Genomic DNA, 27,439 nt, shown 5'->3' on the forward strand with positions numbered 1-27,439 from the left:
TTTTTTTACCATTTCCTCAGTGGTAATGGTAAAATGTATATTCAGATTTAACTCCACAGGAGAGCAGAAGACCTCTGCTTCGTAGAAGTCTTGCAGCAAATCATTTCAGCAGGGTTCTAAAGCCACTAAGCATGACTGGAATCAACAAACAAACATTCTTCTCACATGAAACAGGGGCACATTTTCCACTCCTGCAGTTCAAAGCAGAGTTAGTGATCAGTGTCACTTCTGCCAGACATAAAACACAATGTGAATGTTTTCCATTGAGATTTTCATGTCTCCAGCTGGCTGTGTCTCTGTTTTGCTACCTGAGGAATGAGATCACTTATTTTCTTGATTTTACAGAGTGCTTCAGATTTCATGGACTAAAGACCTGCTCTCAGCACCATAAATATATATGCTCACAAGCTACTTGCAAAATTCCTTTCTTTTGAAGGACATGACACAGCTGGCCACATGATGAAGTGATTTGTCAGTATAATTCTTTGAGACCTTTGCTTTTGCCTTTCACATTAGTATTTGTCTTCCAAATTTGTCCTGATACCTGATGCTGAACATGCCCTACAGGCAAAATTAAAATAGAATAGAATAGAATAGAATAGAATAGAATAGAATAGAATAGAATAGAATAGAATAGAATAGAATAGAATAGAAAGAAGGGAAGGGAAGAGAAGGGAAGAGAAGGGAAGAGAAGGGAAGAAGAGAAGGGAAGAGAAGAGAAGAGAAATTAACCAGGTTGGAAAAGACCTTCAAGATCATCGAGTTCAACCTATCACCCAACACTATCTAATCAACTAAACCATGGCACCAAGCACCCCATCCTGTCTCTTCCTAAATACCTCCAGGGATGGTGACTCCACCACCTCCTTGGGCAGCACATTCCAATGGCCAATCACTCTTGCTGTGAAGAACTTCTTCCTAACATCCAGCTTAAACCTCCCCTGGTACAGCTTGAGCCTGTGTCCTCTTGTTCTGGTGCTGGTTGCCTGGGAGAAGAGACCAACCCCTTCCTGGCTACAACCTCGATCATCAAACCCAAACTCAGCCCACCTCCCCCTGACTCCAAATCCTATTTTAGTATTCTAAACAAAACCCTGAGACCTGATTTTTGATTTTTCTCTCTTCCATGCTCTTTCAAACTTGACTTCATGAAAACTCTTGATGAATACATATGCTGAGAAGAACAGAAACAGCACAGTAACAGGGACGTGACCAAAGCTTATTGCAAACTGTTTCCCAGGTCATTCTAAACAGCAGTTCTTATGACACATGGCAAACATTTTAATTTCCCAAACAGAACAGGTAAAGAAGAAAAGTCATGAACAAAATATTGCCAAGTTACAATTTTGTCAGGTAATGTTCTTAGGCTTTGCTGTGGCTGTGATTCAGTAATACAAAGAGCATTCCATGCAAGGTACTGAGCTAACACAGTTCTTTAAGAGACATTAAAGCAAATCTGCTCTTCCACACAGCAATGACCTCTTGAGGTCCCCTGTAGTCCTAATTCCTGTAAGTTCCATTTTAAGTTTATTTATGTCTCTACAACTACCTTTTGCAACTAGGCATAGCAGGTTTGCAGAGTGCACAACATCTTTTAAAGTATGCTATACAGTAAATGTACATTTCTGTAAAGCCAGCTTAAAGCTATTTTACAACTAATAACTACCAGGAGGCTGTGGTTTTCGTTGGAGCTTAGTGGGCCAGTTTACCTGTCTTTAGAAAGCCAAGAGACTACTGACAAAACTCTGATTACAGGAGGAAGGCTTTGGGCATGGAAGTTTCCATTAAGTTTTCCATATGTTTTTAAACATGTGCTTTATGGAAGAGGCATCACATAAGGGGATAGATAGTGCCAAATGCCTGAAACTATTCATTTTTACACTTAATCTCCTTTTTTTTTCCCCTACTTAGTTGTTTGGACAGGTGTATTCAATTTTTCCACTAAGTTCCTCATATTGCAGGATTATTTTATATATATATTTATATATGCATATCAGCATGCATAATTACAACAAGGTTTATGCTACCCAGTATAAAACAAAGGTAAGAAATTAAGAGGAATTCCTCCCAAGCATTTGAAATTTCTTTTCAGCACTTTTGATTCTGCTATAAAAATGAGGCATCAGTTCCTGTGACAATAAAGACTGGAAAAAAGTATTCAGTCCAAATTGAAGCTATTAAAAATTGACCTGCCTATAAAGATTTTTCTACAAGAAGCAAGGGAAAGGTGGGAAGCCTTTATGTGCCCTGATGTGTAAAAGAGAAATGCCTTCAAAGAATACTGAGAGCATGTCAAGGATAATTGTATTTCTTACTCATTTTCCATAGTTCTATCCAACGTCACAACTGCAGCTACACCACTGCCAGAATTTCCTTCAGCTCAGTAAAAGCTGCAGCCAGGAAGATCTGCTGCCCAACTCTTTTAACAGTGAGGATCTTACTGAAAAAAAGTAAGTTTTGTTCCAGTTACATAAAATTATAATGTATCCTACTTTCACTCTCTGGAAAGAATACATTAATACTCCTTAATTTGAAGCTGAAATCAGGCATCAGAAGACATTACATAAATTACACAAAGAGAGGATTTACAAACAAAGCAAACTTACAAGCTTCAAAACAAACACTAAGCCTCATACAGTTGAGCAGATACACTGTCCTACACAGATGCTCTGTGGGGATGTAAGAGGCATTTGCATTTTCTGCCCAGGCTGCTGGTGTACCCCAAAATCAGCATCATGCTGGTTTACACCAGGGTTTGGCCCATGTAAGTAACCATGAAGATTTTGATCACCACTGTGTTTGCATACATACAAAATACTGAGTGAACTCCAAAGCCCTTACAAGGAGAATATTTTTACTGATGTTAAGGAGTTTTATCTGATAAGGATATAAAAATCAGAGAGACAGCAATCTGCTATTCTACTAACCGTAAGTGTGGGCATATACAACATACTTCACATATGGCACATATGCAAACTCTAGAGACACGCCTCACCTATCCAGCACGGTGCTACAAGGTAGGTGAAAACCAGAAGTGATTAAAACAGTGTCTAAGAATTCACCAGTTTTTCAAGTCTCTCAAACCAGAGAAGCAGAATTACAACAGCTTCTACTGCTGAAAACTTGTAGGACAGACTGAAAAGATGTTCAAGCTCCGTATCTTTTCTCTTTGCATTTCATAACATGTATCATGAAAACAGGAGAGCAGAAAGGCGATGGCTTGCTCAGACAAGCTCCTGCAATGCGATGGCATGCTGGGGCACACACCATTTCTCTGCACTGCTAATGAACTGAGAAGTAGGAGAGCTTTATCTGTGTGCTGCCTGGGCTAATCAAGGGTGATGCTGGAAGAGACAGGGTTGTCTCAGCCCTGAGAAACACCAAAGCTGCCAGCAGAGGAGTTACAGCTAAACTCTGAGATGACACACTTCCACAATTACACTCTCTGCTCTCTCTTAACTCATCCCAGCCTATTCAATCATACAGTTTGCAAGGAGAAGAGATGACCTACACGTGGTGACTTTGAAACTTCAGTGATCATTGAAGTGCTGGAAGAAATGCTTTAAACTCTGGCGCTTGGGAGATGGAGTTGCTGTGAGCCATCTCCTCCCCTGTGGTCAGTATATTCTCACCTAATATCTGCATTACCCAGACATGCTCTTACAATACCTCTATCCCAATATCTCGGCGGGCACCCTGCGTCTTCTCACTCTGATTGCAGAGTTAAGCCCTAAAAGAAATGACATTCTTGACCCAGCATACAACAGGCTGCACTCAACATCAGCATCAATCAGCACAGAAAGATGACACAGCCCCTGCGTTTCAGCTGATCTACCCAGTCCCTAGCAAAACCTGTTGTCCTTTTGAGGTAAAATGTGTTTCTCTATTATGGCACATATTCAATATATACAGTAACACTACAACCAAAACAAAAGTGTCCTAAACACATAGGCTGAGATGTTTGGCTACAACTGATTAATAGTAATCCTTGCTTGGAGTGGGATGCTGCTGTTCTATGGAAAGTTTTACTATATTAATAGTGATGTTGTCTCAATATACAATCTATAATATATCTAAGTACATTGAATAGGTATGATTTCTTGTATAAACCTTCAATTAAATATACTGGTCTGACAATGTCACCTCATATGCTAGCCAGAAATTGGTAAAAATATATATGTGTGTCCAGACTCCCAGTGCACAGGATTCAGCGATTAACTTTTAACCTCTGCTGCCAGGATTTACCTTCAAATTCCAGTCACTATGCTGTATTTAGAGGACTGTTTTCCCATTCCAAGGGAGAACAGAGTTCTCAAAATAATTCTTGACATGCACCCAAACTGCAAGAGAAGTAACTCCAATGTGTCCCACATTACAACACCCAGATCAGGGTAACAAGCCAGGTTACCTGCAAACTGTAAATGAAAAGTTAAGGAAGAAACCTCACAGATCCATACAGCCAAACAGCAAAGCTGTCAAAGAGTTGGTTCCAGTTCAGCTGAGATCTTTTTTTTTTCACAATGCTACATGGTTTATGCCAAATCACATTCCTAAGCCACAAGGTTTTGGGTTTTTTTTAGGAAAATCAATTCCTATAGCTAGGAAATATTCAACCGATTACAGGATCTCGACGGTGTTAGATTCTCTCCTTATCCTTCCACACTACATGAGCATTGCAGAGAGAAAACAAACCAGCAGTCAGGATGCTAGCTGCAATATGGCTTCCTATGAGAAGGACAATGTTTAATTGGCTTTGATATTTTCCTCTGTCCAGTATCTGTCTGTGTGTGTGTACAGGTTTTCTTCTCTCTTTTCTGGTGCATTTCACTGACATATTGGACAGTCATTGATTTCCATAGCATTTGTTTACCATAACTTACAAAGTCAAATTGGAGGATTATATTGTATTTACAAACAAGTTGGCACTTACAGAATAAATTATTGATTCCTCTTTAGGTTTTTATTTCATGTTTATTTTCCTTTTTTTTCTCTTTTGTTTTTTTTTTCCCTCTCCTCTTCTTTTTCACCCAAGGGCATCCAGCATCCCGGTGGAATAGTGAAACCTGCTGCCATTATGCTACATTAACGTTGAGTAAATAGGATTCCAGCTGGCACACTCTTTCCCAATAGTTTGCTTGCTGCTGAGAGGCAGTGCCTTCCACCTCAGTTCATGTCCAGTGCTCAGGAGCTGTTAGTCAAGTGAAAGCAAAGGCTGCATGTTCTCTTCCTCGTTCTTATCCATGCGTTTCAGCACCCCAGGATCCACAACTGACTGAGACCTGCAGAGGGATAACATGTTCACTTGACATTTCGAGATCAAGACAAATGCTGGTAAACCTCAGCTTTCTTCTGTTCATTTTAATTTCTCACAGGGATTAAAACTAATGCTACAGCATTACCTAAGCATGTAATCATTCAGGGAGTGACTACATGGCTTTGAAGTGCTCAGTGCTGTTTTCTGGATACAGGAGAAAATGGTGGAATAAAGTGGAACTTCAGTGAAATAGTGAACAGTTCTGCACACAACAGAGGGTAAACTAAGCTGTCTTTTCTACTGACTTAAACACTGACCATCTCTAGATGGTTATATGGCACTGGGCTGTCAAAGAAGGTACAATTCAGCCACTCGGCTGGCTAAAGGCACACTGCTATTAGTGGCATGTGTCAGCTGGAAGCACAAGTTGCTCCTTTCCTGAACAGCACTTACAGGCAAGTGCGAGATCCTAAGCCAACCCTAGGGAATCCTGTCATGCCCAGCAGGGTTTCTGGAGCAGAGGACACATCTATCAAACTCATTCATCAGCAAAACTAAACAGAGCAGAGAAGGATGGAAAGGGCAAATTCAGTGAAGATAGTAAAATCTGTCCAGGTTCTCTGTTCAAGAGGGGATTGGACATGGCACTTGGTGCCATGGTTTAGTATTCATGAGGTCTTGGATGACAGGTTGGACTTGATGATCTTTGAGGTCTTTTCCAACCTTATTGATTCTATGATTCTATGATTCATCAGAGAAATAGAACACTGGTATTGTCAGCATGGAGGGCTACAGCACAAACAAAACTCTTCAGGAGTGCTGATCTGACCTCAGGTAACCATACAGAGTCAGTTGCTCACTCATAAACTGGCATCATCCACTGAAATCAATGAAGGAGGCTATTTAGCAGGAGGCAATTTGGTCTTGCTCAAAAAATCTGAAGAAAACTTCCAAAAGCACAAGGAAAAACATCTGAATGAAAGCCTTGGTGAAACATATTAAACTCGAGGACATTTTGTAATAGCACTCTCCCCCTTTCCCTTACTAATGCCAAACCCAAGAACATTAGCTTTACATTTCTGATGGCCTCTCTTGTAACAAACATACTTTTTAAAAATATTAATTAAAACTATACAATAACCCTCATCAAGAATGCTGGTCAGCTCCTCAGGCAGAAAGCTGAGCCACTGAATTAGAAATCTTTACAAGGTACTGTGCCAATGCAAAGCTGATTGAAAATTCGCTAGTGGGAAGCTGCTCTCCCAGAAAATCCAGTTCATCAAGATAAAAAGTGCTGTGGAAATGTAATAACTTCAAAGGATTCCCAATTGAATGCGAGCACTAATAGCAAACTGAGCCTCTTCCTCAGCTGCCAATGTTTGAGCAGCCAAGGTTTCCAGTTCCTTGTGTGGGGAGCTGCAGGGGAGCTGGAAAGGCTGCAAACCTGGCCTCAAATTCCCAGTGAGGCAGTACTGGCCATAAATTCCAAGGGCCTCCTAAATCCTTGATGCCAAGGCAGATGTGAAAATGGAACTGCATAAATCCTGATCTATGGCTTTCAAGCTCAGGAGCCTAAATGCCTTGAAGAGTTTTCATTCAGTTCTAAATCAACATTTGCTGTCATGTTTCATTTCATCCAGCAGTAATTCATGAATGAAGGTATGTCAAAGGAAAAACATTTGTGTAAGTCTGTAGCACCTTCTACCTCCATCTCCCAAATAAGTTTACAGACATTACTGAATAAATTCTCACAAGAACAAAACAAAACAAAACAAAGCACCAACCAAACAAAAAAAAACACCAACCAAACAAAATAACCACCAACCAACCAAACCCCAATAGGACACAGTTGTACTACAAATCCTCACTGCAGAGGTGAGGAACCAAAGCCACACACAGATACTCTGCAAAGTTTATCAACCCAGCCATTTGCCCTGCAGGGTTAGATGAAAAGAGGATGCAGGTCTCCAGCTGTGTGCCTCAGCCATGAGAACTACGGCTGGACACAGCCACGAGCTAAAGATGACTGCTGAGACAGCTGCAATGGTGCCACCCCAAAGGTCTGTGCTACAGATGGCATTACCTCCTTACCTCCACCACCCTCCTCACCCTCCTGTCAAGCAGAGGTCACCCAGAAGTTCATGGAGATCCATAGGAACATCAGTGGGTCATATGTGAGTGAAAATGGGCAACAAAGAAATGAATCCTCAGCAAGATTTTGGGTTAAGAAAGATATTCTTTCAGAGCAATAAACTGATTTTAAAATGGCAAGCCAAATTAAACAAGATAATGGTTGGAGATCTGCTAGGCTCTTGAAGAAGTTAAGCACTTCTCATTGACTTACTGTCATGGGGTTTTATACATTAAAGTTCTTCTGCACTAATACACCAAACTGAATGTGGCTTTAAGCTGAGATAAAGAATCCATCAGGTGCAGAATTTAAGTTATATTTAACTTTTAATGAAGGAAGATCTTATCTGGCTTGTCTCTTCACTTTTCTGTTTCTGTTCTAACACAATCTGGGCACTTAATACATCAAAGCCTAGGACTTTCTGTCCATCTTGCTACCACTCCCTTCTATTTGGTACTAGCACAGTAAGTCTACTTAGTACTTTTTGTATCCAACAGCAAGGAAGGAGGATTCCAGGAGGTGCTGTAGACATGCTAACTGAAAAAAAGAATGCCAAGAAGATGAGGAATTTTCAGCTCAATATTATTTAGACACATATTTTCTGCAATATATCTCATACTGTTTCAGCTAATCCAGACAAGGAATGTCAATTTGACATTTTCACTGGGGTGCAATTCTGCATGGAGGATTTTTCAAGCACAATTTGAATGAGAATAAAAATTCTGCAGAAAAGGATGGAGAATGTGGTCAAGCTACTGCTTTTCCATTTAATAATGTGCCTGCCAAGGATAGCCTGGAAAGGTCTGCTCCCAAGGGTCTTCTCATGGGTTTTTTGCTGTATCTGTGGATGAAGCTATCCCCTCTTGTGTCTTCATTTTTGCAACACTAAGATTGCTGCATTTCAGCTCCTAAATTCCACCTGTCTTAGCAAGACAGCTTCTCTATTGTCTCATTGTATTAGGTAAAATGTCTCTTGTATTAGGTAAAAATAATATATAAATGTATTGCTCAGTTTCCCCTTCCTCTGGCTACTTCCTGTCCCATTTCCTCCACTACTTCTGTTAACTGCATCTTTGTCATATGCCTTTAGTACCTTTTTAGCTTCTTATCCTAGCTGACTCCCACCTAATCTCTTGCCCTTTCCCCTTTCAGTGCCCTCTTCTTCTATTCCTGTGGCAATCTCCTGTAGTCCCCTCTCTCTTTCCCAAAATAAATCTCCCTTCCAAACCTCAGTGTCTTCCCCAGTCTACACAACATTTTTCAGCCAAAACTTCCTGGATAAGGAGTCTGAAAATATTTTACCCTGTTTGATCTGCTTCCAGAGTCATTTTCCTTTCATATCAAATATCACCTCCTGAAACTGAATTTTTAGCTTAGCATATTCTGACTTAATTTTAATGACTTTACATATTGGTTTCTACCCTGTTGGTTTCTTCTGATTCATTGCTAGGCCTACCCCTTATGAGCTGTTCTCTGAATTCTGCAGCCCTGCTCAACCTTTGCCATCACCCTGCTGTAACCTCTCCCCTTTCTCTTCTACTGCCCTGGTATGATTGGACCAGGTTGGACCTCCCAGGTGAAATCACCTCACTGCTTCCATTGTCACTGGAGAGGTAAATAACTCTTCCTATTCTTCATTTTATTTCAGAGTAATTTTACTTTATCTCCTCAAACAGAGTAGCAGAATGGTAGGATGTGTACCAGACTGGAGTAAAACAGTTGGCACTGATTTTTGTCCTGGTTCTCCTCATTACCTTTTCTCATATTGTGTACAGTCACTGTGACTGACAATTCAGATGCTGCAAATGTCTGGCCATCTAGAGACTGGTGGGTACCAGGCATGGGGCTATGATAAAAGATGTCATCAGCATCCAGCTGGATAATGGCTCCCCAGTTTACCCTCCTAAAAGAGAGGCTGGAGTGGGATCCTATATACAATACCTGTATGGCTCTGTAGAAATAATTAGCTGAGCTCAGCTCACAACTCACACATGTAGTAGTCAACACCATGCTCTATAGTCAAGTGATCTTCTCAAGGTAGTAATAAAAAATGGTCCTCCTATATAATAAACTGAGAGAGCTCCCTGGAGGAGTTCAAGAGGGGATTTGATGTGGCACTTGGTGCCATGGTTTAGTCATGAGGTCTGTGGTGACAGGTTGGACTTGATGATCTTTGAGGTCTCTTCCAGCCTTGGTGATTCTGTGAACTACCTGCAGCTTCATAAAAGGGGAGTAAGGCAAATGTTAAGCTTTTGCAATACTAGAAGATCACAGCACCTTTAACCCACCTTTTCATGGATTTGGGAGAGAGATCCTTTTCTATATCCTTTGCTGGAGTGTTGTAGGAGTCCACATTGCATTCACTGTCATCATCATATTCGTGGTCAAGCAGTGTTCTTGCCCACGTCCCCATGTCATAGGGGGGCAACATTCCTCCAAACTCTGATGGCAGGATCTCAGGGTGTATTAGTTGATGCAGGCTGTTGAGGTTATTACCATGCAGGAATATCTATATACACACATGCAGGGGAAAAAAAAGTGGTATCATAAAAATCATCAAAGCCCAAATTACATCATCATTCATTGCAGCATGTGGCACAGTTTCAATATTCTGGATATGGGGAGACCTTATTGCTGAACCTGAAAGGAGGTTGTAGACAGGTGGAGGTTGGTCTCTTCTCCTAGGCAACCAGCACCACAACAAGAGGACACAGTCTCAAGCTGTACATGGGGAGGTTTAGGCTGGGGGTGAGGAGGAAGTTCTTCCCAGAAAGAGTAATTGGCCATTGGAATGTGCTGCCCAGGGAGGTGGTGGAGTCACCATCCCTGGAGGTGTTCAAAAAAAGGACTGGATGTGGCACTTGGAGCCATGGTTTAGTTGTCATGAGGTGTGAGGTATTAGGTAGTAGGTTGGACTTGATGACCTCTGAGGTCTTTTCCAACCTGGCTGATTCTGTGATTCTGTGATGCTGGTCCAGCAGAGATGGCCACCAAGGCACACATCACCTCTGCCTTAAGCGTGGTCATAAAGCATGTTCATAAATCTACAAAGTGATTAAAGCATGAATGATCTTTGCAGGACAAAGGGCCTAAGGAAGGTAAGAAATGATGTCTGGTAACTAGGTGGACTGAAGGTTAGCTAGACAGACTGCCAAGTTCTCTTGTTATTTGCTCTCCTTAATCCTATGAATGAAATAAATAAATCAAGAGCATAAATAAGTAACATTAATATTCACTATACACACTGAGAAATATGTATTGACTGTCATCATCCAGCCATGAGTTCTATAAAGAAGATAAATATTGCAATGTAATGAAAACTCCACTGTAAAGATTTTCTTCCTTAATATTCTGGTACTAGTAAATACCATCCGTACTTGGCAATATATGAAGTAAGTAATCATAGTAAAACCTTTCCTGTGACAACAATGAGGGAATAGCTGATGGACTATTTGATATTTTCTGTCAGTGTTTTGGCAGATTTATTTTCACAGCTTATTTACATTCTTATCTATCTCTTTTAATATGATATATGTAGTAGTATTTATCTTTATGTTTAACCCTGTTGTTTCTCGGGCCCCTCAGTTTAAGAAGGACATTGAGACACTTGAACGTGTCCAGAGAAGGGCAACGAGGCTGGGGAGAGGCCTCAAGCACAGCCCTGTGAGGAGAGGCTGAGGAAGCTGGGGTTGTTTAGCCTAGAGAAGAGGAGGCTCAGGGGAGACCTTATTGCTCTCTACAACTACCTGAAGGGAGGTTGTAGCCAGGAGGGGTTTGGTCTCTTCTCCCAGGCAACCAGCACCAGAACGAGAGGACACAGTCTTAAGCTGTGCCAGGAGAAGTTTAGGCTTGAGGTGAGGAGAAAGTTCTTCACTGAGAGAGTCGTTAGCCATTGGAATGTGCTGCCCAGGGAGGTGGTGGAGTCACCATCCCTGGAGGAGTTCAAGAGGGGATTGGATGTGGCACTTGGTGCCATGGTTTAGTCATGAGGTCTGTGGTGACAGGTTGGACTTGATGATCTTTGAGGTCTCTTCCAACCTTGGTGATTCTGTGAATGTCTGACCAATGAGCACTAGAAACAGAGCACCTCTGGACATGGACAGCATTCTCCTCCAGGTACAGCTGGACTGCATGATCTTAGAGATCATTTCCAACCTTAATGATTCTGTGGCACTAGGGAGCTGTAGACTTTCCACTGGGTGGAAATGCCTGCTCTTGGGTACAGCTACACAGACAGCTCACAGCAAGTCTAGTCTAGACAAGCAAATAAAATGGGCCAGGATTTGTCCTTGTGGGACTAGGAGCAAGTGCCACTGTACAGTTCATCTCCATATGGTTAAACTCCTTTCATCTCCAGAACAAGCTCACCTCATCCATACTGCTCACTGGGCCATCCCACCCCCAGAGTGTTCCTGGGCAATATCTAAGCACCAGCTGGCAGCAGCCAGTGCCCTGCCAGAAAGTGTCTGTACAACTAAACAGTTGGAGTGGGCAGTGCCCAACTCTTTTTAATTGACTAGCACAGATGCAGCCAAGAAGACAAGGTGGGATGATGCCTCCCAACAGCTGAACACTGCCTGTTTGCCACAGGGCAGCACAGGCAGATGCCAATTCACATTCCACTTCACCTTGCAGGGACTTCCCTGGACATCTGTATCTCTAGCATGGTTTAAAGAGTTAACCTCAAAAGACAGAAAGACAAGACAACCAAATATATGCTTGTCTTGCATTTCAGCCCATTTTCCAGTCAGCTGTGGAGATGGGAAGCTTCATACAACCACGCAATGTTCTTCCACCTCAGAAGGGGATTTATCCTTGTGTGAAAGAACAAATACATTAAAGTAATTTGGTTTATGGCATCTTTCCATCTGAATGTTTCACTTCTTGGCAATTGTACTTCTCTATGTCTAGTACTACATTTATCTGAACGTAGTTATCAGCTGCAAAGCTACTAGGTATATTTAAAGAAAACCCAACCAACACCACAAAATAATTCAAGATAAGCACAACAGGTAAATAACAAACCTGATAAACCCCTGAAGAGAATTCTGTTGAGTTTTTGGGGGTTTTTTTTCGTCACAATCATTCATATGATTTTTCTTTAAAGCTGATTTTAACATTCTGTGTGCTGGGCATGACTTCCACATTTTGACACTTAAATTTTGGACTCTAAATCCATATTTAACCACCTGACTATTTCTTAGGGATATTCTGCATTGAAAAAAGAACCAGCTGTAAAAAGGCAGTGTCTTGGAAAAGATTTAACAATGATTCAGCTGTCTAAAGAATGTACCTGCTTAACTCATAAGTGCTCCTGTTCAACTGCCTACTCACTTATTTTTAATGCTGTAACATTGCCCATGAGCTGTATTTTACCTCCTGGTTATGAGTGCAAAACATTTGACTTAAAAAGGCCTCAAACATATCTGGCACTGTAATGTTCTTTGTTGAAGCTGTAGTCAACAGAGTGCAACCGAATCCTGAAAAATGGGTTTTCATTTGCATATTTATAACAGATATTACATAAAAGGCTTTGTGATCTATAGTTCAAAATCTGTGAATAGCAGAGGCAGCTCAAGCATAACCAGTCAGTGAAAAAACAGTTAAATGCCATGGACCATTGTGGCCTTGTGGGCTACGTTTGAGGAGAGCAAATAGAGTTGCTTAAAGAGCTACTCACATTCTCGGTCTTTGCTTTTAGCCTGATGTAGTTGAGGATGCCCCTGCTTACTGCAGAGGGGGTTGGACTAGATGACCTTCAGAGGTCCCTTCCAACCCAGACCATGCTATGATTCTATGATTTTATGTGATGCTGATGACAAAGCTCCTGCTACAGAAATAATATCAGTCTATGTCCTATCGCCACCAAGCTCTAATTTAGTTGCACTGATGCAAATGCTGCAAATTCAGCAACATCTCAGAGGCTGCCTGTGTGTTATGCACAAATACACACACAGAAATTTCCTTTCACTGGCTTTCATTCAAATCAGGATTTGCAAACCACTATATGCCAGCCATTTCTGTTCAGTTAATGCCAAGGAAATCACACTAGGAAAGGATGTTGTAGTGGTTACCCCTGCTCTTAAAGGACACAAATAATTTTAAGTGAAACTAAATAGAATTAAATTGAATGGAATCTTAATAGAAACTGTAATGCTGGCAATATTTTTTTTATATAACCCAAGAGAAGGCATATGTTTGCATTTTAAAAGACACTTAAGTGCACTGCTTGACTGTGCCCTTAAAGGATAAGACTGTGTAAGTCTCTAAACCAGTTAAAGATGCTCTTTACACGCAGATGGATTTTAATAGCTTCCATCAGTAACAAGCTGAGGGCTTGTGTGTATCTACTTTACTAGAGAATGATTCATCTGCTAGCTACAGCTGCCAGGGAATGGACAATTAAACTTCAGAATACCCTTTTTCGTGTCTTCTCCTTTAGGAAGGGACGAATAACTGTGTAGAGGGCATGGATGTACCACGGCTGATTGACGAAGTGTATTCCTCCAAACCGAGCTGGAAAACTGTCCTGTGTGTCACAAAACAGAGAGACACGACGTGAGCTGGCTCATAACACAAGTTGCACACACATCAAATCATTAGGGGTTTTTCATTATTGGTTTTTTTTTTTTACCCCTTAAGCTGAATGCTTTCATTTTAATAATAAACCTTAAATAAGAAGAAAGAGTCTTCAAAACTCCATCCTCTCAGCTGAGTTCCAACCTTCCACGCTGAACAGCAAACACACCCTGCACAGAGCGATGAGGAAGCATGCTCAGGCAGCTACAGTATTCAAGTAAAGGCATGGCATTTCTAACCTCCAGAAAAGCTTTACACAGGAATAGTGTGGCCAGCAGGAGCAGGGAGGTCATTCTTCCCCTGTAGACAGCACTGGTTAGGCCACACCTTGAGTCCTGTGTCCAGTTCTGGGACCCTCAGTTTAGGAAAGATGTTGACATGCTGGAACGTGTCCAGAGAAGGGCAACAAGGCTGGTGCTGGGTTTGGAGCACAAGCCCTATGAGGAGAGGCTGAGGGAGCTGGGGTCATTTAGCTTGGAGAAGAGGAGGCTCAGAGGAGACCTTATGGCTCTCTACAACTACCTGAAGGGAGGTTGGAGCCAGGTGGGTGCTGGTCTCTTCTCCCAGGCAACCAGCACCAGAACAAGAGGACACAGTCTCAAGCTGCACCAGGGGAGGTTTAGGCTGGATGTTAGGAAGAAGTTCTTCACAGAAAGTGTGATTGGCCATTGGAATGTGCTGCCCAGGGAAGTGGTGGAGTCACCATCACTGGAAGTGTTTAAGAAGAGACTGGATGAGCCACTTGGTGTCATGGTTTAGTTGATTAGATGGTGTTGCGTGATAGGTTGGACTCGATGGTCTCGAAGGTCTTTTCCAACCTGGTTAATTCTATTTTATTCTATTCTACTCCATTCCATTCCATTCTACTCCATTCCATTCCATTCCATTCCATTCCATTCCACATGGTTTACCCATAATCCCTCTATGTAATATAGTTTTTTATTTTCCCCACTTCTACAGATTTTCCTCATTTTTCACTTCAACCATCTCAACTCAATCTAGTGTTGCTGGAAAGCACTAGAAATGTCCCTCTTGTTTCCACCTTTAAAAGGAAGTGTAAATCTAAACTGCTATTCAAGCTGTCTCCAATATTATCCATATTTCATAGAACTAAGAATGCATTAAACATTAAGCATAAACTGTAATGCAATATCCATGAGAGTAATTCTTGTCACATAGTCAGGGACCTTCTGGGACCTTAAATGTAAGGACAGCATATCTGCATTGAAGCAATGACTTCTCTTTTCCAGTTGCTGAAAAACACAAGGGGCAGACAACTCAATAGGAAAGATTCTGATCTGCATTTTTCAATGTCTGAGTCAAGAGAATATGCCAGAAGATTTGGCAGTTTGAAGAGGCTGGCAGTTTGAAGAGGCAGGCACTTTGTCCTGGAATACTATTGCTATATTCATCATTTGTCCTCATTTTGTCTTTGCCTGGTTGGACACACACACACACAAACAATGCAATAAGCTGCTGCTGTCCCCCGTGTCATAGTTACAACACTGAGCAAGGAAACAAGAGGTGCAACAGGCTTGTAAATTGATGTGGGATCAGAGGTTCAAAAGGCTAGGTGGGGCACTCTGTGCACATAGACATGTTTTGCCTTCTCTGGAGAAAAAACAACAGGCCATAGAGAAGCACCCAGCAGACAAGAGATAATCTACAAAGCACCATTTGAAGAATATTGATTTTAGGTCATAGAGAGCACACAATAAAACAATAGCTAAGAGAAAATGGTAAGCTCTATCAACTAATCCAGGACTGTCAGATAAAGCAAGCAGGGACTGTAGGAAGGAAATCTTTTATAAAATGTTTCAGGCAGGAATATACTTTGAGAAAGTGCACATGCCAAGAAGCCTCCTTAGCCCTGTCAACGTCTACAGACCTGTGGCAATTATGAAGCCTGAAGAGGTCGCTTGCTCCTTTCATAACTACCATTCAAATACTGGCAGGCAGTCCTAATCAGGCAGGTCTTTACATCAGACAGCCACCTGCCTCCAAATTGCAACAACCTGGTGGATTACCAGATGAAATCCTTTCCATCCAAGAGGCAATGCCTTAACAATAATCTACAGGGAGGATGTCAGCTACAACTCCCCACTGACACTCAGCTGGCCACAGACACTGCAATTGAGAGTCTATTTCACAGAGTTTCTCCAAACACCTGATTAACAAGAGCCCTGAAATAAAACAATCCTGCTGAAATATTGCACTACAGAAGCCTCATCTTGCTAAATGCCCAGTTTCTGTCAGCACTGCCTAAATGTCAAGCAGGATGGTTGATAATTTGACATGCAATTCACTCTCTTCAATATCATAAATCCACACACACCATTATGAGAACACAGCCTCTGCTGCACAAAAGGTAGTAAATTATGTCCCTATCACAGCAATCCAATGAATCCATTAGGAAGAATAAATAACTGGGTGACACCTTAACCTTTAGTAGCAGGAGATACCATTCATCTGCAGAGGTTTATCCTGGCTGCAGGTCTGGTGCAGCACGCTGTGTGCCATGCACAACACAGCAGAAGGTATCTTTTGCTGCTTGCACCTCAATGTCTCTGAAGAAATGTCTTTCATATGTCGAGATGTCTTTAAGTCTCCTTCTCTGGAGACTTTCAAAACCTGCCTGCACACATTCCTGTACCACATGCTCTTAGGTGAACCTGCTTTAGGAGAGGGCTTGGACTAGATGATCTACACATGATCTGGATTCTACACATTGGCCACAACAACCCCATGCAGTGCTACAGGCTGGGGTCAGAGTGGCTGGAGAGCAGCCACCCAGAAAGGGACCTGGGGGTACTGGTTGACAGCAGGCTAAACATGAGCCAGCAGTGTGCCCAGGCAGCCAAGAAGTCCAATGGCATCCTGGCCTGCATCAGGAACAGTGTGGCCAGCAGGAGCAGGGAGCTCATTCTGCCCTGTACACTGGTTAGCCCACACCTTGAGTCCTGTGTCCAGTTCTGGGCCCCTCAGTTTAGGAAAGATGTTGAGTGTCTGGAAGGTGTCCAGAGAAAAGCTGGCGAGGGGTTTGGAGCACAAGCCCTGTGAGGAGAGGCTGAGGGAGCTGGGGTTGCTTAGCCTCCCTGAAGGGAGGTTGTAGACAGCTCGGGGTTGGTCTCTTCTCCCAGGCAACCAGCACCACAACAAGAGGACACAAGCTCAAGCTGCACCAGGGGAGGTTTAGGCTGGATGTTAGGAAGAAATTCTTCACAGAGAGAGAGATTGGCCATTGGAATGTGCTGCCCGGGGAGGTGGTGGAGTTGCCGTCACTGGGGGTGTTTAGAAGGAAACTGGATGGGGTGCTTGGTGCCATGGTTTAGTTGATTAGATGGTGTTGGATGATGGGTTGAACTTGATGATCTTGAAGGTCTCTTCCAACCTGGTCTATTCTATTCTAGTCTAGTCTAGTCTAGTCTAGTCTATTCCAGAGGTCCCTTCCAATCCCCACCATACTGTGATTCTGTGGTATCTTCAGAGTTAACTCTGGAATGGCAACTGTGTTAAACCTCATGGGGGTCAAACACTTTTTATAATGTAGGAACTATGGAAGACAGCAAAGCAAAGCAGCCTGCAAGCCTTCTTGCATGAATTTGTAAGATTTTAAATGAATACAAGTGCCCCAAAATTTACACAAGCTATGAAAGGTTTGTTCTTCATCGCTCAGAAAATGTCTCGCACAGAAACTGAGCACAATCTGTGAATGAGAGGATCTCAACAGGCAGACAGCCATGAACACACAGAGATTCAAAGCAGACAGCCAAAGTATTTGTACTCTACTGTGGGCCCAGAATGGATGACTTGTCAATATATAAAGGGACCAAATTTCTAGCAAATAAAATGAGTAAAAGAGTATTTTTAGAAAGTATGACTTTGACAATTCTTGAGACTCTTGAACATGTCCAGAGAAGGGCAACGAGGCTGGGGAGAGGCCTTGAGCACAAGCCCTATGAGGAGAGGCTGAGGGAGATGGGGTTGTTTAGCCTGGAGAAGAGGAGGCTCAGGGGAGACCTTATTGCTCTCTACAACTACCTGAAGGGAAGTTGTGGCTAGGAGGGGGTTGGTCTCTTCTCCCAGGCAATCAGCACCAGAACAAGAGGACACAGTCTCAATCTGCACCAGGGGAAGTTTAGGCTTGAGGTGAGGAGAAAGTTCTTCCCAGAGAGGGTTGTTAGCCATTGGAATGTGCTGCCCAGGGAGGTGGTGGAGTCACCATCCCTGGAGGTGTTCAAGAGGGGATTGGACGTGGTACTTGGTGCCATGGTCTAGTAGTCATGAGGTCTGTGGTGACAGGTTGGACTTGATGATCTTTGAGGTCTTTTCCAACCTTGTATATCTATGATTCCTCTTTTCCTTTTTTTTTCTTCTTTTCCTTCTTTTTTTTCTTTTTTTTTCTTTTTTTTGTATTTTGGAAACCATGTACATGGAGGATCATGAATATATGTGGAGTGATCCTCAATTACAAGATGCCATTTGATATTAAGAGACCATCTATCTCAGTGTTTTTCAGCAGTTCTAAAGGCATATTCCAGAACTGACTAGAGAAGTGGGTGAACTGAGATGCCCAAATTCAGGAGCACTTCCACAGGTGTAATTAGGACCCCCCAAAAACTTGGGCCCAGAAACAGAAAGGATGATTTGGTCAGAAGGATCGTGCAGTGCTGGGACTAGAACTCAAAAACTGCTGACCAAAACTGCTGGTCCAAAACTTACTCTTGACAGCACCTGGTGAGAAGAGAAAAAAGGTGGAATATGCAACTACAGCTGCTGGAGAAACAGGTGTCTGAAGGCTTTCTGGCTCTTCTCAGACATATCTGACTTCCACATGGGGATTTGCCAGACAGATGGCCATCCCACACAAACAGCAGGTAGAAATTTCTTCCAAATCACTGATTCTTAGGGGGTTTTATGTAGATTGAGTCACAAGCGTGGTGGCAGTCACAACTGCCTCTGCAGACATATTGCACTCGAGCAGAAAAGCCTGTAACCCATGAATCACAGGAATTCTAAGTAAAAAGAATCCCATGCCAGAAAACAGTAAGAAATGGAGATCAGCCATGAAGTGCACTGTGCATTTGACTGCAGAAGTAATGAATCTGATGGGGCTTACATGTGATAATCAAGAGTGGGTTGCCAAACAAGAGGCAGAGCTCACTGATATTTGCAGGACTGGGAGCCGACCAGTGCAAGGCACCAGCTGACCTCTCCTCTAAGGTTTATAAGCCAGTGCTGGAGAATGATCCCAAGCAAACTACCTCACTGAGTTCACATCTCTGATGGCATGGTTCTGCTCACTCACAGCCTAATACTTTTTCCTCTCTGCCACACATTAATTCATACAACCTATCTCCACAGGCTTCCTCTCCAAGGACCCAGTTGCTGTTGCCTGCTACTGCCTTCAGCTAAAAGCCAAGTTTCTACTTCGTGGGCACCACATCCCACCTGCTCTGGCCTTGGTCATCATCTGAGACAACCCTCAGGGTTTTGTAGAGGGTTTCTGCTTGCTGCTGTGGCCAGCAGAAACACTTACAGCACATATAACCACAATAAAACCAGTGCATGGCATTTTCAACAGTACCTAAGAGAGAAAAGTGCCAAATTCCTACTGAAAATCAGTGTAAGTCTTCTTGGTGTCAGAATTGTTATTATAAATGTTATTATAAATTGTTATTATAAATGACCCACATTTTTCATTGCCATCAAACATGAAAAATTAAAGAACTTCTTAAAGCTCCCAGCACCCTCCCTTCCTTGGCTATTCCTTGAGTTTACATTTAAACTTCAGAAATCTACTTGTAACTAATTAGTCCAACCAGCTGAAATCAGTACTGGATTCAAGTCTGTTTGCACAACTCTTTGTGGTGTAGTCTAAGAAGCTGCTGGGACCACTGTATGCCTAAAGGTGCGTTGGCAGCCCAGCCACACCAGGGTTCACAAGTGTGCTGCATATCACCTGTAAAAATCATGTCTGGATGTGCTTTGCCACATGCTAGCACTGCATGAGTGCTTGGTCATACAGGCTCTTGGGGCTTGTTAGGAGTTTGTGCTGTCCTAAAGGGCTGAGAAATTGGTTTTGTGGCCAGTCTAGAGGCATCCTTCAAAGGACTGTCTAGACAAATATAATGAGCACACTCACACTTCACTTAAGGGTTTGCTTTAGTGCTGTGATGAGTTCAGGCCATAGCATCTGCAGGCAACAAGAGGCTACAGAGTCAAAGCCGTGAAAATTGCACCTAACAAAAATTACAAGTTCAAAGATAGCATATTAGATTATTAACATCTTAAATGTTACTTAAGAATTATTCCTGAAGACAATAAATCCAGGGCTCCTCCAGCTATTCCAAAAAATCAAGCACTCAGGGACTAGAGAAAAATAATTGTGAGGATGAATCAAAATAGTGTTTTCATAATGGAGAGCCCTACTAAAAAGACACTAAAGCATTCTGTCTGATGCAAGATGTAGCATGACTAGACCTAATTTTCAGTATGCTAAAGAGGAAACCACAGAAAATCACAGAAAGAAAAGGCTCTGATTAGAAGGAATATTTCACTTCCTTAGTACTCCAGGAGCTGAATTACCAAAAGGAACCAAGAGCCACTGCCTTCTACATCAGGAAAGGAAACCCAGGTCTTGCTCCCAGACTACAACCCAAGGACACCCAGACAAATGAGATGCAGCTCACCATGAATACAGCTGGCCTGGGAATACATAGAATACATAGAATAAACCAGGTTGGAAGAGACCTTCAAGATCATCGCGTCCAACCCATCAACCAATCCAACACCACCTAAACAACTAACCCATGGCACCAAGCACCTCATCAAGTCTCCTCCTGAAAACCTCCAGTGATGGCGACTCCACCACCTCCCCAGGCAGCCCATTCCAATGGGCAATCACTCTTTCTGTATAGAACTTTTTCCTAACATCTAGCCTGAACCTCCCCTGGCGCAGCCTGAGACTGTGTCCTCTTGTCCTGGTACTGGCTGCCTGGGAGAAGAGACCAAGAGGTGCTGCTAGAAATAAAGTATCAAGGACAGAACACTCCAGAGAGATGAAGCAACGCAAAGGTTTGCTATCTCTAATTAACCACTCAAGTAGCTGACAAAAGCCTGCCTGCAGTACCTGTGTGGCTGAAGCACCATCACACTCTTGACGCCTAAGGCACTAAGGGAAGTAGCATACAGCTTTGAATCATCAAACAACAAGTTTGGGGGAAATAGGCAACCCAACTCATTTGAGACAAAGATTACTAAATGATAAGGATGCTATGATTCGGGTTGTCTGTAACAACAGGAGAATCCACCTCTGTCCCTCTGTGTTAAAGCTCCTTGAGGTTTGGATTCAAAGACATTTTGAAGTTTCAATGGTGGTAAAATTTGGCTGGACCCTTGCAAAAACTGCTTCAGTGATTTCCTTCTGTCACACTACAATTTTGTTCTCTCCCAGCTTGAGCTTTTCACTTTTATTAAACAATGTGAAACCACTTCCGAGACAAACAAAAAGTGTCCAAATAAATTTCTGTTACTGTGTTCAACCAAAAAGAGCACTACCTAAAGGCAAATTAATATCATTCAGTGACATTCCTACAAAATAAGATTTAATTATCTAGAACTGGATGTTGTCATTTTGCTAGGAATGCAGTGAAGCAATTTGACTTTTGGCAGTCCTCCTTTTTCATTTCTGTTAGTCATTTTCTCTTACAGCTCATATGTTAAATTGGATGAGATGAGAACAGAGAGAGATGGTATCCATCCAGTGAGAATATTGCTCTTTTTTATTGAAGTATCTGTTTTAATTTCAAATAATCTTTCATCTCTCATTTCAGTATGCTGCTCATGAAAAAAAAAAATAATAATAATATAGTGTTTAAATTAATTAAGGGGATAGGGATTTAAAAGCCATCTGATCATATGAGCATGTTTCTATATAGGAATGTAATAAACTAAAAGATCTGCATAGATTTTGTGCTCCAGCTCTTCAGACAAAGGGCTCAGATCCCTCCTTCACTTAATTCAATGGGCTCAATGAAGAAAATATTTTCACAGTATCACCAAGGTTGGAAGGGACCTCGAGGATCATTGAGTCCCACCTGGCCCACAGACCTCATGACTAGACCATGGCAGCAAGTGCCACGTCCAATCCCCTCTTGAACACCTCCAGGGATGGTGACTCCACCGCCTCCCTGGGCAGCACATTCCAATGGCTAACAACTCTCTCGGTGAAGAACTTTCTCCTCGCCTTGAGCCTAAATTTCCATTGGCACAGCTTGAGACTGTGTCCTCTTGTTCTGGTGCTGGTTGCCTGAGAGAAGAGACCAACACCTTCCTGGCTATAACCACCTTTCAGGTACTTGTAGAGGGCAATGAGGTCACCCCTGAGCCTCCTCTTCTCCAGGCTGAACAATCCCAGCTCCCTCAGCCTCTCCTCACAGGGCTGTGCTCAAGACCTCTCCCCAGCTTTGTTGCCCTTCTCTGGACATGTTCAAGTGTCTCAATGTCCTTCTTAAACTGAGGGGCTCAGAACTGGACACAGGACTCAAGGTGCAGCCTAACCAATGCAGAGTACAGGGGCACAATGACTTCCCTGTTCCTGCTGGCCACACTAGTCCTAATGCAGGCCAGGATGCCATTGGCCCTCTTGGCCACCTGGGCACACTGCTGGCTCATGTTTAGGTGGCTGTCAATCAGCACCCCCAGGTCCCTCTCTGTTTGGGAGCTCTCCAGCCACTCTGACCCCAGCCTGTAGCTCTGCATGGGGTTGCCGTGGCCAAAGTGCAGCACCCAACACTTGGACTTGTTGAATGCCATCCCATTGGACTCTGCCCATCTGTCCAGTCGGTCGAGGTCCCTCTGCAGAGCCTTTCTACCCTCTAACTGACTAACATCTGCTCCTAACTTGGTGTCATCTGCAAATTTGCTGATGACTGACTCAATCCTCTCATCCAGATCATCAATGAAGATGACTTTGAAAGGAAAACTCTCACTTACATTTGAAATTACTTTATTCTTGCAAATTAACTTCAAGTGGGCCTGGTCTGATGTTTCCCCTCCTCTCCCCCCCCCCCCCCCCCAAAAAATAAGTTTTAATTACAAATTGTGTCAAATTCTTTTGGCAGTTTTTGCTCACATTGACAGGGGCTTAGGGTTTTGCATAATTGTTTCATTTATTAAGTTTGAACCTGGGAAAAAAAGGAAGGCTTTAATTTGAAAGAGACAAATGAAAAATGCTGTTTTCCAAGGACAATTCTGTCTCTGACTACCAGCACTGTCTCTTTTAATCCTAAGCAACACTTCATTTGGAATGTGAGATATTAAAAAAGGGGGGGGGGGGGGGGTGGGGGGGGGAACCAGCATGATGCTGTTTGCCAAATGGGCAGAGGCAGAAAAAAAACCCCACAGTTCTTCTATACAGTTTTCTTTTCCTGTGATGAAAATCATTCTTTACAATCAGCAATTATCAGATGGTGATTTATTCTATGGAAATTCCCATGCAGGGAAAAAAATATGAACTCCATTTTTGCAGGCAGCTTGTGAACGTCTTACTAGATTAAGATTACAGGGGTGGGGGGGGGAATATGGGGAAAACACTGTACTGCAAACTGCTGTGCATAAATATAGTAACAATGCTTTGATAATGCTGGGGGAATAAAAATAATGCAGGAAATTCATCAAAATGCCATTCCCAAATTCCTGAAGGCAGGAAGTCTTTGGCCAAGGATTGTATAGGTGGAGATGAAATGCCACACCAGCATCTCGCCCTGTACCACCCTCGTCCTGAAGTCACCCTCTTTTAGGCAGTGAGGCTGTTCCGATGCCCAAACAGCCCTCGGTCTCAGCTGAAACCACCGACCACAGGATTGCTGTCATGATGCTTTTCATCATGCAGAAAGCCTCCCCGAGCCTTGGGGCCATTTCAAAGAGGAGCATCAGCAGTTATCAGATAGCACTTCCCCCCCTCCCCTCCTTGTGCCCGACCACTTTCAAATGTGAGTTGGCTAAATAGCACCTTATCTAGGACTGCCGTAGGGGAGCCACACTTATTTGTTCTGGTTTATTCAACCAAAATGCAATCTCTTGTGCTATCTCATAGCAGAAGAAAGGAAAGGAAACCTTAGGATAATGCTAAGACAAAGATTGAAAGAAACAATGACAAGGCAAAAACTGTAGAAATAAGACAGAAATGAGGAGAGATTAAATTAAAATTAATTCAAGGAGGGACACAGAGAAATTACTGTGATGATATTCATCATTTTCCTTTTGTAGCCTCTCTTCAAACCTTACACATAAAGGAAGAGAAAGAGAAATGCAAAGTATTCCCACATGGAAGATCCATGTTTGACAGCCACACACCAAGACCGATTTTGCAGACCTAAAACTCAACTAGAGCAAGTAAATACCAAATCTAATGCCTCCCATATAATGCCTGCATAACACTCCAACTGACCACTTCCCATAAGAACCAGAGCCAACCTATGGATTTTTAATTCTGGATTGGCTTCAGCCAAAATCTGCAAGAAGCCACATGTGAAGTGATTATCCTTAGGGGTGTATCAGAGTCCAGGGCACACAGGTCTGCCAATGGATAGGGCGAACAGAAACTGCACAGAGGCAAAACTGCCAGCTTCCTTTGCTGTGGCAGTTCTCAAACAGCATCATGCAGCTTTGCAGTGACAGCAAATCACTGTGTTAAGAGACATCAGTTCTCCAATCAGAATACTCACTTTTCCCCCCCCTGGAAATGGAGGACTTCTAAACTGTTGCCAACAATTTTATTAGCCAAAGGCCCCTCAGAAAAGCAGCTCTCAGTTTCAGACAGGATGCATTACAATTGGATTGCCATTTTATCAGTTTCAACCTCCAATAATACAACAGAATGAAAACTGTAGTGATTCAAGTGGTATCATGAGCCATATGTTTCCTCATACTATGAGGAATCAATCTCCATCACTGCAGTAGGCACTAAGAGCAATAATAGTTTTAGCCATCCAATTTGAATCTGTCAGTCCATGCAAATGAGAGTCCTGAGAATCGAACTGAACTGTAAAATTGGGGGGATAGTGATTTAAGAAGAAATCAGCTGAGGACAGCCACTGAGATCTAGAATGCAGCATAATTAAGCTTTAAATTACTGGGGAAATTGAATGACTGACTTGAGATCCATTAATGAGTATTATATTTTATTAAAAGTAGGGGTATCATGAACTATGCAGCATACAAATTTTCAAAAGGTCAGCTCCCAGCAGCACAAAACTATTTCCAGCTCCAAAAAGCATTCAAATGCCTTTGTCATAGTACAGAATAGAGATTTATTTCAGCCTTTCGGCTTCAAGAAAGCTTCGGTCTGAACTGCTCAGCTACACGTTATCTCTGCAGAGGTGCTTGTATAGATATGGTTTCCTAAGAGGTAATTCCACCTTCACTTCCCTCTTCTGCACTCCTGAATGGCTGCTGGTAGTATGAACACAGACAATTCTCCTGGGAGCCCAGGGAATTTCAATATTGTTTGAGGGAGAATTTGTCATTCTGGTTATTACTCTGGGAGGATCGTAAATCACTGTTGTTGAATTCTAACTCAGACATCAATCCCCCATCTTTTTAAAGCCATATAAATATGGTTTTTGCTGTGTGAGCTGCTACAGAGGAAACCCTGCCTGTTAAAACTAGAACTTCACAACAACTGGGCACATAAATAATTATTTATCATACAAATCTTGGACAAAGCCTGTTTGTTCATTGTGCCATCAGGATGTGTCAGTAATGAAGAAATGTCATGGTAGTGTCAGAGGACACAGTCTCAAGCTGAGCCAGGGGAGGTTTAAGCTGGATGTTAGGAAGAAGTTCTTCCCAGAAAGAGAGATTGGCCACTGGAATGTGCTGCCCAGGGAGCTGGTGGAGTCACCATCACTGGAGGTGTTTAGGAAGAGACTGGATGGGGTGCTTGGTGCCATGGTTTAGTTGATTAGGTGGTCTTGGAGGACAGGTTGGACACGATGATCTTGAAGGTCTCTTCCAACCTGGTCTATTCTATTCTATTCTATTCTATTCTATTCTATCTTATCCTATCCTATCCTATCCTATCCTATCCTATCCTATCCTATCCTATCCTATCCTACCCTGTCCTATAATCACACTTTGGGAACTCCTGACAATTCACGTCCAAGGAGTTGGAAGATCAAAATCAGAAATGCAGATCCCTTCTTGGTACGATGAAAGTGGATCCCTGTAATGGGTTGGGGCAGGTCCCCTCCCCACCACAGGCAGAAATAACGACTCAGGCAAACGGATTGCAAAAGTGATGAAAGTTTAAATAGAAAGCAGTGAATGTTACAGAAAACCCAAAGCGCAGTGACAGAGAAAGATCCCATCCCCACCTGAGGGTGCATGCAAAACCCCCAGGGCTCCTTCTTCCCCCTCCCTCTGCTGGGCTAGTCTCAGCTGGCCAGGCCTGAGACTGCCCATCCCCCTGTGGCCTTGGGCCCAATCAGGCCCATGGCCGGGAGATCTCTCCCCCAGTTACCAAGTCTCGGAGAGGGAAGGAAAGAGGAAGTGCCAGACTCCGCACTGGATCTTATAGTGGTGCAAAGAATTATGGTAGGAAATACACAATTTCCTGTGTCCATCCCTCTGGGCTGGACTTCTGGACACAGGAAGTGAATGCACCAGGGGGGCACCCAGCTCAAACTACAACAATCCCATGTGAATCTCTTCTCAGCAAAAGAAAGTAACAGTAGCCAGAGTCCACATTACAAAGAACTGAATTCTGAAACCGTTGGAGCACTGGGTTCAGTGCTTTGCTTCTTAGCACAAAGCAGACAGGGAGTGAGCCCAGCAAAGAGCCATGAAGATGGCTAAGAGACTGAATACTGATATGCTCTTAGCTCACCAACCTAATAAAGGCAGTTCATAGATTCATGGATTCACAGAACGGTTTGGGTTAGAAGGGACCTTGAAGATCATCTTATTCCAAATAGGCAGGGACACCTTCCACTAGACCAGATTGCTCAAGGCCTCATTCAACCTGGCCTTGAACACCTCCAGGGAGGGGGCATCCACAACCTCCTTGGGAAACATGTTCCAGAGTCTCACCACCCTCACTATAAAGAATTTCTTTCTAATCTCCAGTCTAAATCTGCCTTTCTCAAGCTTCATTCCATTCCTTCTCTCCTATCTCTTGTAAAAAGTCTCTTTCCAGTTTTCTTGTAGACCTGGACAGATACTGGAAGGCCACTGTATGGTATGCAAATCCAGGTTTGTTTAACAAAAGATGTTGCTGTTGTATATGCAACACCTTCAAATGTTTGTAACTACAGTTTGTAAAACATTTGCTGCTCTACTGTTAAAATGGTATTCAAATAGTAGCATCTCAAGTCCAATGCATTGTACTAAACCAGCACAATTACTTTCCACAGGCATCTTAGGAATGTGCACAAAACCATCTTAATTCCTTTTCCTTCTTTTCTGCTTTT

The 27,439-nt window shown here is 42.7% G+C and overlaps 1 protein-coding gene across 1 annotated transcript in view; it reads right to left on the minus strand.

Annotated features, from left to right (window-relative positions):
• Positions 1-4,997: 4,997 nt before the first annotated feature.
• CLVS2 (clavesin 2) overlaps positions 4,998-27,439 on the minus strand; it is a 56,922-nt gene continuing 34,480 nt past the window's right edge. Inside the window, exons 3-5 of the mRNA XM_009909528.2 lie at positions 13,804-13,914; positions 9,674-9,894; positions 4,998-5,279 (exon numbers count right to left, since the gene is read on the minus strand). Coding sequence (XP_009907830.1) covers positions 5,192-5,279; positions 9,674-9,894; positions 13,804-13,914 — 420 coding nt within the window. The 3' untranslated portion in view covers positions 4,998-5,191. The remainder of the gene's footprint in view (positions 5,280-9,673; positions 9,895-13,803; positions 13,915-27,439) is intronic.

Source organism: Dryobates pubescens, chromosome 28 (genome assembly GCF_014839835.1).
Source record: "Dryobates pubescens isolate bDryPub1 chromosome 28, bDryPub1.pri, whole genome shotgun sequence".
In the NCBI taxonomy this organism is placed as follows: Eukaryota; Metazoa; Chordata; class Aves; order Piciformes; family Picidae; genus Dryobates; species Dryobates pubescens.